The sequence below is a fragment of the Empidonax traillii genome, unplaced genomic scaffold, assembly GCF_003031625.1.
Source record: "Empidonax traillii isolate 1590-97213 ecotype Southwest subspecies unplaced genomic scaffold, ASM303162v1 scaffold133:size1091145, whole genome shotgun sequence".
Taxonomy (NCBI): Eukaryota; Metazoa; Chordata; class Aves; order Passeriformes; family Tyrannidae; genus Empidonax; species Empidonax traillii.
Genome location: NW_020955326.1, coordinates 280,961 through 293,933, shown reverse-complemented (window position 1 = coordinate 293,933; position 12,973 = coordinate 280,961). Strand labels below are relative to the sequence as shown.

The following is a 12,973-nucleotide window of genomic DNA, read 5'->3' as shown; positions in this document are numbered from 1 at the left end:
CTCCTTGCTTTCTTGAAGTGATGCAAAGCATATTAGTTTAAAAAATGGCTTGAGACACAGGAATTCTGATTTTCAGGAGACAGGATGCTTAGTGATTTTTTGAGGCAAGCATAAAGTTCTCTGTATGTGCTTTTCTTTCCAGAAAAATCTTATCTTTTTTTCATTACTATAATAGAGCCCTGCAGATTCACTAGGAGTGAGCATTGCTGGAGGTGTAGGAAGTCCTCTTGGAGATGTTCCTATATTTATCGCCATGATGCACCCAAACGGAGTTGCCGCTCAGACTCAGAAGCTGAGAGTAAGTTAATTTTTAAGAAGGCTGGAAAGACTGCATGGGTAATGCACAGTACTTAGGCAGGCAATAAATTGGCAGTTGGGTTATGCAGTCTGTGCTTCTGGCTGTGTCAAGAGTTCTTGCTGTTTGAATTGATGAAACAGCAGCTTGAATTGGTAGCATGGGAAAATGTAATTGCTGAAATGTACTAACTTGAGAAAGGAAGTCCTAAAGCAATCTCGGATCTTAGAAGTAGTCAGCTTGTGAAAATTAGAAGCATAGAGAGTGGTTCAGAAGGATGCATTCTGTAAGTGAGTGCCATTGCTGAGTGTCATGGTTGTTCCTGCAATTGAGGGTATGCAGTATGTTTTATCTCTCATGTTACAGAGAGAGTGCTTTTTGGGTTCTGAGTTGAAGTGGGAGGTCCTATCTGATACTATATTTGAATGCGTACTGTATCCAGTCTGTATCAGACAGGGTTGAATTCGACTAAGGTTTCCTGGAAAATGAACAATATTATTTCAAGCTGAATTCAAACATGGAATGTCTGATGATAATTTGCTACTTCAGTCTATCTTCAGGTGACGTGCAAAATGCAACTCTCTTTTTTACATGTTGTGCATTTCTAGAATGTTAGGATCAATTCTGTAAACCATCATTACTTTTTTACACTGAATACGCTAAACTGTTGAAATTTACTCATTCTGATGTTGAATTTCCCACCTTTGTATTGGGTTATTATGTAGTTAAAAGGGTTTTTTTGCCTGCAAGAAGACTGTGAATGTACAGTTGCTAATTTCTTTTTTCCTGACATACATTACTGATAAAATCTGGCTAAATGCAAATAGACATATCCGTTGTTATTGTTGAAAAAAGTGACAAATAAATCTATGTAAATAAGTTAGATTTTCTGCCTTTTCTTCTGTAGGTTGGGGACAGGATTGTTAGCATCTGTGGAACATCTACTGAGGGCATGACTCATTCCCAAGCTGTTAATATCTTAAAAAATGCTTCAGGCACTGTTGAGTTGCAGGTAAAAAATCTTCAGTGACATTTTGAATATTTTCTGAATACTGTTTTGCCAGCTGCTACAATGGCTTATTTTAGTTTCAGCAATCTTATTTTACTGGTTTATGAACTCTGTTCCTAGGTTGTAGCTGGAGGAGAAGTGAGTGTCATAACTGGTCAGCAGCAGGATCCACCGACATCCAGTCTCTCATTTGCGGGACTAACTTCAACTGGCATTTTTCAGGATGACTTAGGGTCAGTAACTATAGAATATACAACCTCTTTAGCCTGTTATTTTAGATGGAACTCAACCTAAAAATCATACAAATTCTAGCAAATGATGAATTGTTTGGCGCAATCATGATTAACACATTGGTGTATATGGCACTTGTAGGCCAGAGGTCGTCTTCTGCATTTTTCATTGTATGATTTGCTGTGCTGCAATTTTTTTTTTTTTAACTTCATAGAGTTATGGTGTGATTTGATTTCTTCTGCGTTCTCCATCGTTTCACTGAGATTTGGTAGCTGGAGTTAATTGATACACCCAAAAAAGTCCCCTTTCCACCGTAGTAGTTGTGTTTCCATAATGTGCTTTCTAGTGCTTGGATATCAGGAGTATCAGATTTTTTGATATACAAGCTATATTGCTTCTAGTACACTCGCAAGGTACATTATGTAAACAGTTTTGCCTCAATCTCTGAGGCACTTTTCTTTTAGGAGCAGACAAAGAGAGAACAGGGTTCTATAGCCACACGTATCTACTTTGAAAGGTAGAATTTCAAAATTTCTTACAAACAAAGTGTATGTGGGGAAATGTACCTACAAATGATATGTATTAACATGTACATGCAAATACACGTTTATCTATTAGAGAAAGAGAGAAACAATCGAACATTATAGCATAAACTGATGGGACTAATTTTAGGCATTACAGGGTTTTTGAAGTAGATGTTATGGAACCTTGAGGTACTGGCATTGCATCTACTTCATTAGTCAGCACACAGCAGCCATAGCTATGTCTTGAACTGTGTGTTTGAAGTAGCTACTTTTACATAATAATATAGGCATTAGGTAGTTACAGTGTTTTACACAAACTTAAATAACCACTTTATTATAATAAAAGTATTTGTAGTAAGAGTAGAAAGGGAAATGTATTGATTAGCTTAAAAGAAATATTATACACGTTAAATCCAAAGTTCAGACAAAATCACAATAGTCTTTTCCCTTTCCTTAGACCTCCTCAATACAAGACTATTACTCTGGACAGAGGACCAGATGGCCTTGGCTTTAGTATTGTGGGTGGCTACGGCAGTCCCCATGGAGACTTACCCATTTATGTGAAGACGGTGTTTGCAAAGGTAGGTGTAGATTTGCTCAGTCAAGCCATTTATTAGTTCACTCAGACCAAACCATGACCTTAGTCGGCAGCCAAAAGATTTTTACAGCTTTTCATTTTTAGGGCAAGTGCTGGTCAAAATGTGCATCCAGTATTTGAAAGTTATAGTCTTCAAAAGATTCAGAATTTACAAATAAGTGTGATCCAGCATAGGGCAGTCTTTTCCATGCCTCAAAACTGGAATTGTGCACGCAGTTAGGAAATCTCCCTTACCTTATATTTAGAGTGTGTTTCCTTCAGGTTGTAAAGGGAATGGTATTATTGAACTTAGACTGGACCTTTGGAGTAGTTCAAATACTGACCTGGATTTGATAATTTGGACTACCCTAGGAAACAGCCCTGAGTCAGAGAAAACAGGAATCAAGAATCCCAAAATTTTAAAGTAAATCAAAGTGTAGAGCTGGGTGTTAGTGACTGAATTTCTTAAAAAAGTTGCTGAAAACTTCTCCCGGTCTTGAAAATGCTGCTTCTATGATAGCAGGGTTTAAATGTTTTACTAGCTGGACTAACAGGGTTAAGGGAACAAAACAATCCTGTAGATCCAATTTGTAGATGTTGTGAAACTTAGGGCAGGACATACTTCTGTATTATAGTACAATTGTGCTACAATTGACTGTATTGGAATAATTGAAAATCAGAAATGTTTCAAGGGGTTTTGTACACTCTGCCAACCTTAAACCATAAGGACTGTGTGTCAGGAGGGAAAAGAAAAGCATGAGTTTGCAGTTATGTGTTGTATCGTTTCAGGGTGCAGCAGCAGAAGATGGACGCCTGAAGAGGGGTGATCAGATCATTGCTGTGAATGGGCAGAGTTTAGAAGGGGTGACTCATGAGGAAGCAGTTGCTATTCTGAAAAGGACAAAAGGAACAGTCACTTTGACTGTATTGTCATGAACTGGCTGCCTGAAGGGTTAGGGTCAATAAGACTGTATTATTTACTTTCCACATAGTAAAGAGAATGGAAGTGTTTGTGTAGTCTTCTTGCTTTTCCAGATTCACAGGACTGGGTTACAACACTGAGGAAAACCAACATTTAACCATATTTCTGTATACAATAGAAGTATTTCTCTTACTGTCAAGTCACTGGGATGAAGTTATGTCAGCTATGGAAAGAGATGGATATTTTTGTATCAGTACGTCAACAGGGAAAAAAAGAAAAAAGAATGTTTGCATTAATAACCACACAACAAAACTGAAATGTTTTGCTAAGAAACTTTGGATATTTGAATAACGCTGGAAAAATTACAAATTCCCCAAGTTAGCATGGGTAGCATTAGTCAGAAAACAGGAATAAGGTTACTGAAAAAAGGAAGTAGTAATAAAATAGAGACTTGGGAGATAGAAGGAAAAGTATGTAAACTGGAGGCCGATGATTAATGGACTTAGGTGGCTATTTGTAACTGGATGATCTTTAAGGTCCTTTCCAACCCAAACCATTCTATGACTAAGTAGAAGGGGCTAGGTGGGTATTTGGATGGGTTAGTTTACTTGTCTGTTGATGTGTTTCAATTTCCTAAGTCAAGTTGTATCCCAAAAAAAGAGAAAACTGTGTTTCATTTTGGCTTAGGTTTGAGGGTTTTGTTTTTTGTTTTGATGTTTGTATGTTTGTTTGTTTGTTTTATTGCTTTGTTTGTTTCTTGTTTGTTAGTTTGGATTTGGGGGTTTGTTTATGTGTTTTTTTGGCAGAGAGTTGAGGCATAGTCTTGTGTGTTTGTTTCAAAAGGAGAGGATTTGTGCTCAGGGCCAGAAAATTCAGTGCTAGTGGAAACTGTTCTTGGTGAATGAGAATGCCCAGCAACTGCAGTATTAGAGGAACCAGACTTTTATAATAATAGTATTTTCTAGTCTATATGGATGTGAAAACAACCTTCCCAATATGAAATATTAGCAAAGGTTGTTCTCTTCCAACATGCAAGACTAACTGCAGTCTCAGTGCAGACATTTCTTCAAGCTGCATGAATCAGAGCTGTGAACAAACTGCTCAGAGCAGTTTACTTAGCTGCCGACAGATGTCTGGATGTTTTCTAGGCCAGTGTGGAAGAAGCTGATGTTACAGTGTTGCTGCCATTGCCAATAGCAGCAAAGGGAGAGTCCTCCTTGAACTGAGGAGACATAAAACCAGGAGTAATGGCTTGAGGATGGGTAAAGGCCTGAAAATTCCTCCCAGTGGAGGTGAGTAGTAAGACGTCAGTGAAGGTCTGCATCAGTAATAAGCAGAAGAGGTTTGAGGGCCACAACTATTTTTTTGGGGATATTGATTTTAAAGGCACAATTGCAATATGTGTCTAGTAAGTACAATGCAACCATGGAGCTGTTCTTTGTTCAGCAGTGTGGTCAGTAAATGTATCACTTTTTCTTCACTAAAACTTTATGTAAAAATAGCACTCAATGAAGCTCTTAGCTGATTGTAGCCTGCCTGCCTTTGCCTGCCTTGCTCCTAGGAATCTCAGAGGTAAAACACTCTTTGCCCATGATTTCTTTTCCTGCAGAAAAATTTCACTTAAGTCTTTTGAGGGAGAAAGATACGTAGCTAACTAGTATGCTAATTAGCAGAAAGATCCCTTGTGTTAATTAGCCAAAAAAAATGTAGCAAGAAGGGCCACCATGTCAGTTGTCATTTAAGAGAAATCCAAACTGAAAATGCAGGCAATGCTCAGGCCATCATTATGGGAGAATACAAAAGACATAGCATTTGTTTAAGTGGGGTCACAAAAGCAGTATTAGAAGTGTCTGTCAAATAGTATTAACAAATTGATAGCTATGTGTAAGTGAATTAACAAAAAATCCACCCCTTTGTCTTTTTAACTGCTCTAGAAGTTACACTGTGGTAGACTAAGATGGAAGAAACCAGATGGTACTATTACTGGATGCTGCTGTTATTGAATTGCTCTTTTATACTTATTTCTTGCATAGTGTGAGAATTACCTACATTAGAATATGTAAAGTCACTTTAAATAGTATCTATATTTGTAACAGAAGTAGTTTACAGCTATTTTGTTACTGCTTTTGTGTCACAATGCGGGATTTAAATAAATAAATTCCAAACTGTCATGATAAAGAAGTAAAGTTGCAGGTGTGTTCCTGATTGCTTTACAGTGGCATACTTGCATTGTTCACTCTACTGGAAAAGATGAATTCAAAATAATTTAGTAGTTAAAAAAAGGTTTTACTCTTATGTGAACCTTAAATTGGTTTTATTGTTTGGTGTTTTTTAAAGATTTTATCTTCACTTACAAACTCTTTGCAAATGCATGAAACTATGAAGCTGTCTTGCTTTTTTGTACCAGAGAGCATTAGTCATTGTTCAGTCTGTTTAAAAAGCATTTCTTCAGGCATGGGACTTGCCATGAGGGATCAACAGTGAGCCATGGAGCTTGGGACTCGGAGAACAGGGTCTCCCAAAAGCCTCACGCCCATTTTCTGTTCAGATATCCATCCATTCTTTTAACTTTGCTTACCTCTCAGCTATTCAATATTGAGGAATAATTAGAGTGGTGTAAATGAAAAGGTTTTTAATCTTAGATTGTAGATACCTACTCACTCTTGACAGTGAGCAGGTATCACTGGCATGGCTGCTTTTCTGTTCATTCTTCTGTTGTGTTTTATTTCTGGGTTAGCTTTTTAGAAGCAATGGTACTGGTGAATAACAGGTAGGAGAGTGGGTGGAATTTAGCAACTATTGATGATACCCTTCCTTTCACTTTATCAATAAAACAAGCTGTATATTCTGAAGGCTTAGATGAAGAAAAAACATCTTTGTTGAAAAGTGTCAAGAAGATGACACTTTTTACTGACAGAGACTTGTAAGTTCTGTGGAGGAACTTTTTTTAATAGTGTTTGCAAAGAAAGCTTTAACTCAGAATGGGAGTGACATTGGAAAGGGGCTGGTATTAGGCTACTACACACACTTTCTCTTGCATTTTAAAAGCAAGTTCTTTGAAGCATCTAAAATATTCATGTGTAGAGAGCACTTCTGTCTCAGGCACCCTTGAAACTAGTAAGAATAGATTAAAATTTTTGTTTCTTTAAAACAGTGACCAGCGTTATTCTTAACATATTCAACACCTGCAGTGTGGATATTTCTTTTCTGAGATGGAGATCATGCATCTTCCTCACCACATGTCTAGATCTTGATTATAATGCAGTTTAGTTCAGTGTTGCAAGGTAATGCATTGGCTAGTGAAGATGTGCCACCAATACTCATGGAAATGGTAACAATGACAGGTTAAACAGATCCATTTCAGGCACTTGAGAAGAATTTACTTAATGGAAGATGATGCCAAAGTAGATAGAGTTTCCAATCTTTTGGCAATGTTTTCATTGTTCTTTTTACTCCCAGTGAAGATGATTGTTTGAAATTAGTAGAAAAAAAATTATTCCTTCTCTTATTTCAGGAGAAAGGAGAGTGATTTCTGGTAAGCTATGAATTGTAAAAGCTATATACATCTGAGTTGAAGGTAATAGAATTTTTCAAATTAAATTATTGATTTTTAACTCAAGATTTTTTGTTAAGTTGCAGCAGCAAGTTGTTTTTAGAAACTGAACTAACCAGGTTTTAACTTACTCTTTCTCATCAAACTACTTTCTGGTCAGTCCCATTTTTTTTGATCTTCACATAGGTAGGTAAAGTATGTAATTTTTTTTAATTACTTCAAGGGACTGTTTGAATCATATAAAAAATACCTAAAACATATCTGTTTTCTTAACAGTGAGTACTACATTGGAATTTTAAGTGCTAGCAGTTAGATGTCCATTTAATCCTTAGAGAGACAAGTGAAAGGTTTTTGTTTCAGATGGGAGGTTTTGAATTTGTTGGCACTTCTTAATGTTTTCTGTTGTTTCAGTGTTTGGCAGTTTATTAAGATTACGCCATGCTAAGTGAATTTCTTTTAATTAAGACTACACTCTGACTGATAAAGGTAGAGGTTATAGCTAAAAGGGAGTGAATGTTCCTTGAATATTTCTGTGGGATAGGGAGTACCTTTTTGAGACTTTCAACAATGGTGAACAACAGAGTGTCACTTTGGTGTAATTTCGTAACTTTTTGTTAATGCTCCTCACAGAAGAGTGCATGATATCAGGACTCAGAGGACTGAGACCATAGGGTACATTTTCAGGATGCCTTACCAGGTTTCCTCTACTGAACATGAGTTAAAGGAGTTTCTTGTTGAGCATCTCACACAGTCACTTAGGATGAGGCACATTAAAGATTCTTGTGAGCTGTAACTTTCAAGTACCTTCTCATCACAGGGGTGCCAAAGCCTACAGTGTGTCCAACACTTCAGGGTTTTACATTATTTGGGATCTTAGAAAAAGCAGTGGAAGCATCATCTTCGGGAGTTAGTCAGTAGGAAATGAGTTATTCTCTGTTTTGGGAGAATATTTATCTGAAACTGTCAAAAACATATGCAGTTTGTTTTGGCTTGATAAATTTTCTTCATTACTAAGTGTTAAATATAAATATGTCTGTTGGGAGTAGAAAGGCCAGTATTGCAGACAACTTATATATGTGTATGTGTCAATACAACTCTAATGATTAAGGTATTGGATTTTTACTGGAATTACTGTTTATGACAGAAACCACTGAGGACAAGTGATAGTAAAGGCTGTCATATGGAAAAAGCGTTAATCTTTGTTACTGTCACCAAGTCCAGAAGAAGGGTAAAAGTAATAGTATACATATTTTTGTCTTTTTTTTTCTTGTTTGTTTATAAGTCCACACAAACTCTTTTTCCCAGATTTTATATTTTTTTCCAAGTGTAAAGTTCCTATGAAGGGCTAATAAGATGTTATTCTTATGATACTCTTGGAATGAAAAAAATAGAAATTCAGTCATTGTTTCGAATACATATTTTTATTTGGTTTTGATGAATATATACAAGTACAGGTAGTGAAGCAAAATGTCACTGTCAGTGTTACAATTCTCTTGGGGAATCCGAGCCACTCCAAACCTAGTGTCTGAGCTGGAGGCTTCATTTTTGGTAGTTGGAGATTTAAGTAGGACAAGCAACAAATTTAGTGTAGGAAATCACTGCTGTTTCATGGTGATCTTAAACACTGGACAATACCAGCTGCATCTGCAGCTTCTTTCTTCGTGCACCTAGGTGGTACCCTGCTTGATTTATCATGTCCTAGAGAAGTTACCATATGGAGAAGGCCCGAGCTCCACCATTTCCCTTGCAAGTCATGCTTTAGTTTAAAACTAAGAGCCGGCAGCGTTTTGGAAGAGTAGCTGTGGGCTTCTGTCTCTATGAGAAATTAGGAGTTTTAGATCCCAGGCAGACAAAATCTCACTTGCTGTTCCTGAAGACTTCTTCCCTGACAGATGTGGTGGTTAGGAACCCACCTCTGGGTGTAGCAGAGTCACTCTTTGGTGGGATTGATGCATATTCAGCATTTTTAAGTCCTGCATATGGGTGTGTACCACAGATCTGACAGTCTTCACTTGCAGTACTGGAAATTAGGGCTTGGATGTTTAGTTGACTGGGGGATTTTTTTAAAAAATCTGGCCTTGATCATCTTGGCTTTAATTTAAAGACTATGCAGATGAGCTGCTTTTGTTCTACCTTAATCTCCAGTTCTGTCTGATACTTCTGGTTTTAAGCATCTACAGAAGGAGAAGTAATCCACACAAACTTATTGTTAATGTAGGCTCAGAGGTTGTTCTAACCAAATATTTATGTTGATTAATTCGCAAAAATGTTTGTGAACACGGTCTCTTGGTGAAGCTTTTACAGCCTACTTCAGAACACTGAATGACAGCAATGGTTGCCTTTGTGTTAAATTGTGTATCTTTGCAATAAGGATAAATCTGGGCAAGAGAGTGAATTGCTGGGGACAAGGTGGAAATCTCCTGGTTTGAGCTGGTTTTCCTATTATGACTAACTATACTCTCTTTTCAATCTAAGCCTTATCTCTCTAGGAATAAATTGGCTTTTGTTTGTTTCAAATGGCAGCTCACCATCAGGATTCTGTGTATGTAGTCTCCCTCTGGAAAAAAAGCCTTTTTCCTTTTGTGGTTGCTAGAGCTGGAAGAAAAAATACAACTGGACCTTTGTTTTAAGTGCAGATTTATAGAATATTAACATTTAGTAGAAATAAGTTATTAAGAGCTTACTGTTTGCTGTCATATGTTGTTCTTTCTACTTTAAGAAGTCAGTCTCCACAAAGCTCTTTATTTTGCCAGCAGCCAAACCATTGTCAGCACTTCTTCCATTTCTTTTGATTGGTGTGTGCATGTTGGGCTGGTGGGGGGGCGGGGATTATTATGTGTGAAGGGAGGATGACAAAGTCTGTGTGTGTGCCTGTGCACATGTGTGGATTTGGAATAGTACTGCGTAAGTGCTAACCACTGGACTGCAGATATTTCCTTCCAGGAAAATTGTGATTCCTAATGCACCTTCTTCTAATGGGAGTATACACCCTTTCTATTAGCCTAGTTTGTTTAAGTTTGAAGCACATTCCACTTTCTGCTGTCAGGACAATGAAATCCTATTTGAAGTTAAAAAATGTTTGAGTCTGGGAGACTGATGCCGTGTTTGTGAGGCCAGGATTCACCTCATGGTGAATCATACAGGAACCATACCCAGTTTTACTTAGTTGATAGTTTGAAGTCATATACCTGTGTTATTGACCCTCACACTTGAGCCTAAACCTTGGATCTCTTGGCCAAGCTAACAGATCTCTGATCAAGCCCAAAAGTGGCAACCCTTAATTGGATTGTTTTGCTTCTCAGTGTCAAGAAGATGAACTGAGGAAAAACCTTGGGCAGCCAACAGTGAAGAGGCAGATATAAATACTGACACCTGGAAGCCTGTATAGTTTTCTCTGTATTGAAAGGTGGGTGGAACTGCCCTACTGTGAACTTCCAATTCAATAGTGAATTGAAATAACAGGAGAAGGATAAGTTAAAGTGATAGATAACAGAAGAGGGGAAGCGCTCACCTATTTAGGCACAAATAGGCCTGGAAGTGGCTGTGAGATGTGTTTTTTTTGTATTAAAAAAAAAAAAAAAGGGTGTTCATGCTGGTTTTAGCTTGGGCATTTAGCCTGGACACTTTGGGTGCTGAAGCTTTGTGGGACAGGCTATCTGTCTTTACTACCCAACCCCACTTGCACACCTTGAAGTCAGACTAGCCATGGAAGAAGGACCTAGATAGGTCCATAGAAGCTGACTTTTGTGTAACTGCGTTTCTAGACATTAATAATTTTCAGTAGTAGCCACTAGATAGCACTAGAGAATCAAGGTAAATCTCAAACAGCATGGGTTGCAGGGATTTAAAGGAACTCAAGCACTCCAAAACTAACAGCCTCTGGAGCCTGTCATTGGTTTTCAGCTGAGATCAGCAGCGTAATAGAAATTATTCAATCAGGAGAATGTTATTTTAACTTCTGGTGTATTTAAAATGTCTACACTGATGTATTCCCAAGCAAAAAAACCACATAGCAGTAGCCTGAACTGTTACCCTATTCTGATCCTCTTTTTAGTGCTTTTGAACTTCATTGAAAGCCACAAGCTTCAACAAAATGTGCATTAAATCCAAGCTGTTTAATACTGGCCATCACAAAATGAATGCTTTAAAATAAAAATATGCCTTTAAAAATATCCATAGGGATATAACCTTTCCAAAAACATACCTCAAAAAAAAAAAAAAAGTATCCTCAACGGAACTCATTTGCAGAAAGAGTAAAAAGTCATCTGGGCCTGTCACTGTCTGTAAGTTTATCCCTTGAAAAATTGTCATTTTTAGTAAGGTTATGAAGAAATCTTTACTGATCACCTCTATGAGAAGTCAAGAACTGATCTTTTTAATCTCTGCTATGAAAAGCAATAAGGGTACAGCTTCTACTTGCTTACTGATAGGCTTTTAAGAAGCCTCATATGAAGTTTTTTCTAAAGGGTTAGGAAAGGCATAAAGGTTTTGGGAGAAGGACATGAATTTCTCCCTGCATGTGTGGAGCGTTTTCATAGGTTTTGCAGTCCTTTTGCAAACCATATACTTAATGCATATAAGTGTTTTATTGCACATCCATTAACAATTTTTCGTGGCAGTCTTGAGGAATATACATAGGTATGCATGGTGCCATGCAAGGTAAGAAACTTGGTTTCTCCTCTGAAAACTGTATTCCTCAATTCAGCTTCAAAGTAGTTTGTAGGTGATCACAAATTCTTCTGTTACTCATTAACAGGGTCTTTTTAGCCAAGTGTCACATCTAACCTTGATAACATGTTTTAAGAGTTTTTGACGAGCATCTGAAATTTGAAGTTTGATAGTCTTGAACTCCTGAAGTAATGTCTTCTAAATGCTTGCCTTGAAGGGCAGACTCTTACTCAGCTCAGGGCATCTGGCTCTTGTGGCTTGCTTCTAAAGTACATTAAAAAGACTGATATCAATATATGCAATTGTACTGCAGCTTATTTGCTGTAGGCATGCTTCATTTTAGGTACAGGGACTTCAAAGGCCTCAGTCATGGCTGTTGTTGATAGAAGCTCACAGGAATTCCCAGTGGACTGGGCTGATGCATGTGTGAACTCTTACAACCAGTGAGCTGTTTCTTGTGGAAATGACAACGAGTTATCAGGAGAGGCCTGAGTTGCCTTTGAGCCTTGCTTACACTTACAGTACAGTCCAGATATCGTTACCTACCAGCTTTCTATAGATTCACCTTTTTTCATCAGTATATGAGAGGCACATGCTTCAATAAACAAGAGATTTAATGGAACTGAAGGTTGATCCTCTGTTTCTCCACAATTTAAATGAAGATTTTGCAGCTCTCCCGTTGCCTCCCATGCCAGTCCCCCAAATGCAGCTTGGAAGGCTGGACTTTCTGGTGCTAAGAGTCCATTATGCAAACATAGAGCTGAGTAAGGTTTGTCAATCGCACTTCCAGGTTGCTTCAGGTAGCTGACAGCTGCTTGCAGTTGGCAGGCCAGTGAAGTGGTCACCAACAGGACTGTGAGGTGAGCTAGTGTTATAATTCAGCTAAAGCAAGATTAGCAACTGACACTGTGCCACAAATCCTTCCAGGCCCTTTTTGGCCTTATTTACATGTATAAAACCATACTAAACATATTACTTCATTCTCAAATGCAGCAGATTTTGCAGCTTCTTTTGCTCCAAATGCCAGTAGCAGGGAGGCTGCTTTTGTAAGTGCTATGAAAACAAGTTCCAGCAAAACTGATCTTTATCAGATCCTCTTGAAAAGGGTGCACACACTGAATAGTGAAACAGCCCAGTTAAATTTTAATCTGAGTTATATAAAACATTGTTCTTAAAGTGGCACATATTGACATT

General features: G+C 37.8%; 1 protein-coding gene across 23 annotated transcripts in view; it reads left to right on the top strand.

The window, feature by feature from the left end:
- Window positions 1-3,647, top strand: part of MPDZ (multiple PDZ domain crumbs cell polarity complex component) — a 99,768-nt gene extending 96,121 nt beyond the window's left edge. For all 23 annotated transcript variants that reach the window (XM_027883707.1, XM_027883706.1, XM_027883722.1 and 20 more), the window contains 5 exons: window positions 176-298; window positions 1,203-1,307; window positions 1,425-1,537; window positions 2,517-2,640; window positions 3,426-3,647. In XM_027883707.1, the coding sequence (XP_027739508.1) occupies window positions 176-298; window positions 1,203-1,307; window positions 1,425-1,537; window positions 2,517-2,640; window positions 3,426-3,572 (612 nt within the window). In that variant the 3' untranslated portion in view covers window positions 3,573-3,647. The remainder of the gene's footprint in view (window positions 1-175; window positions 299-1,202; window positions 1,308-1,424; window positions 1,538-2,516; window positions 2,641-3,425) is intronic.
- Window positions 3,648-12,973: the final 9,326 nt, after the last annotated feature.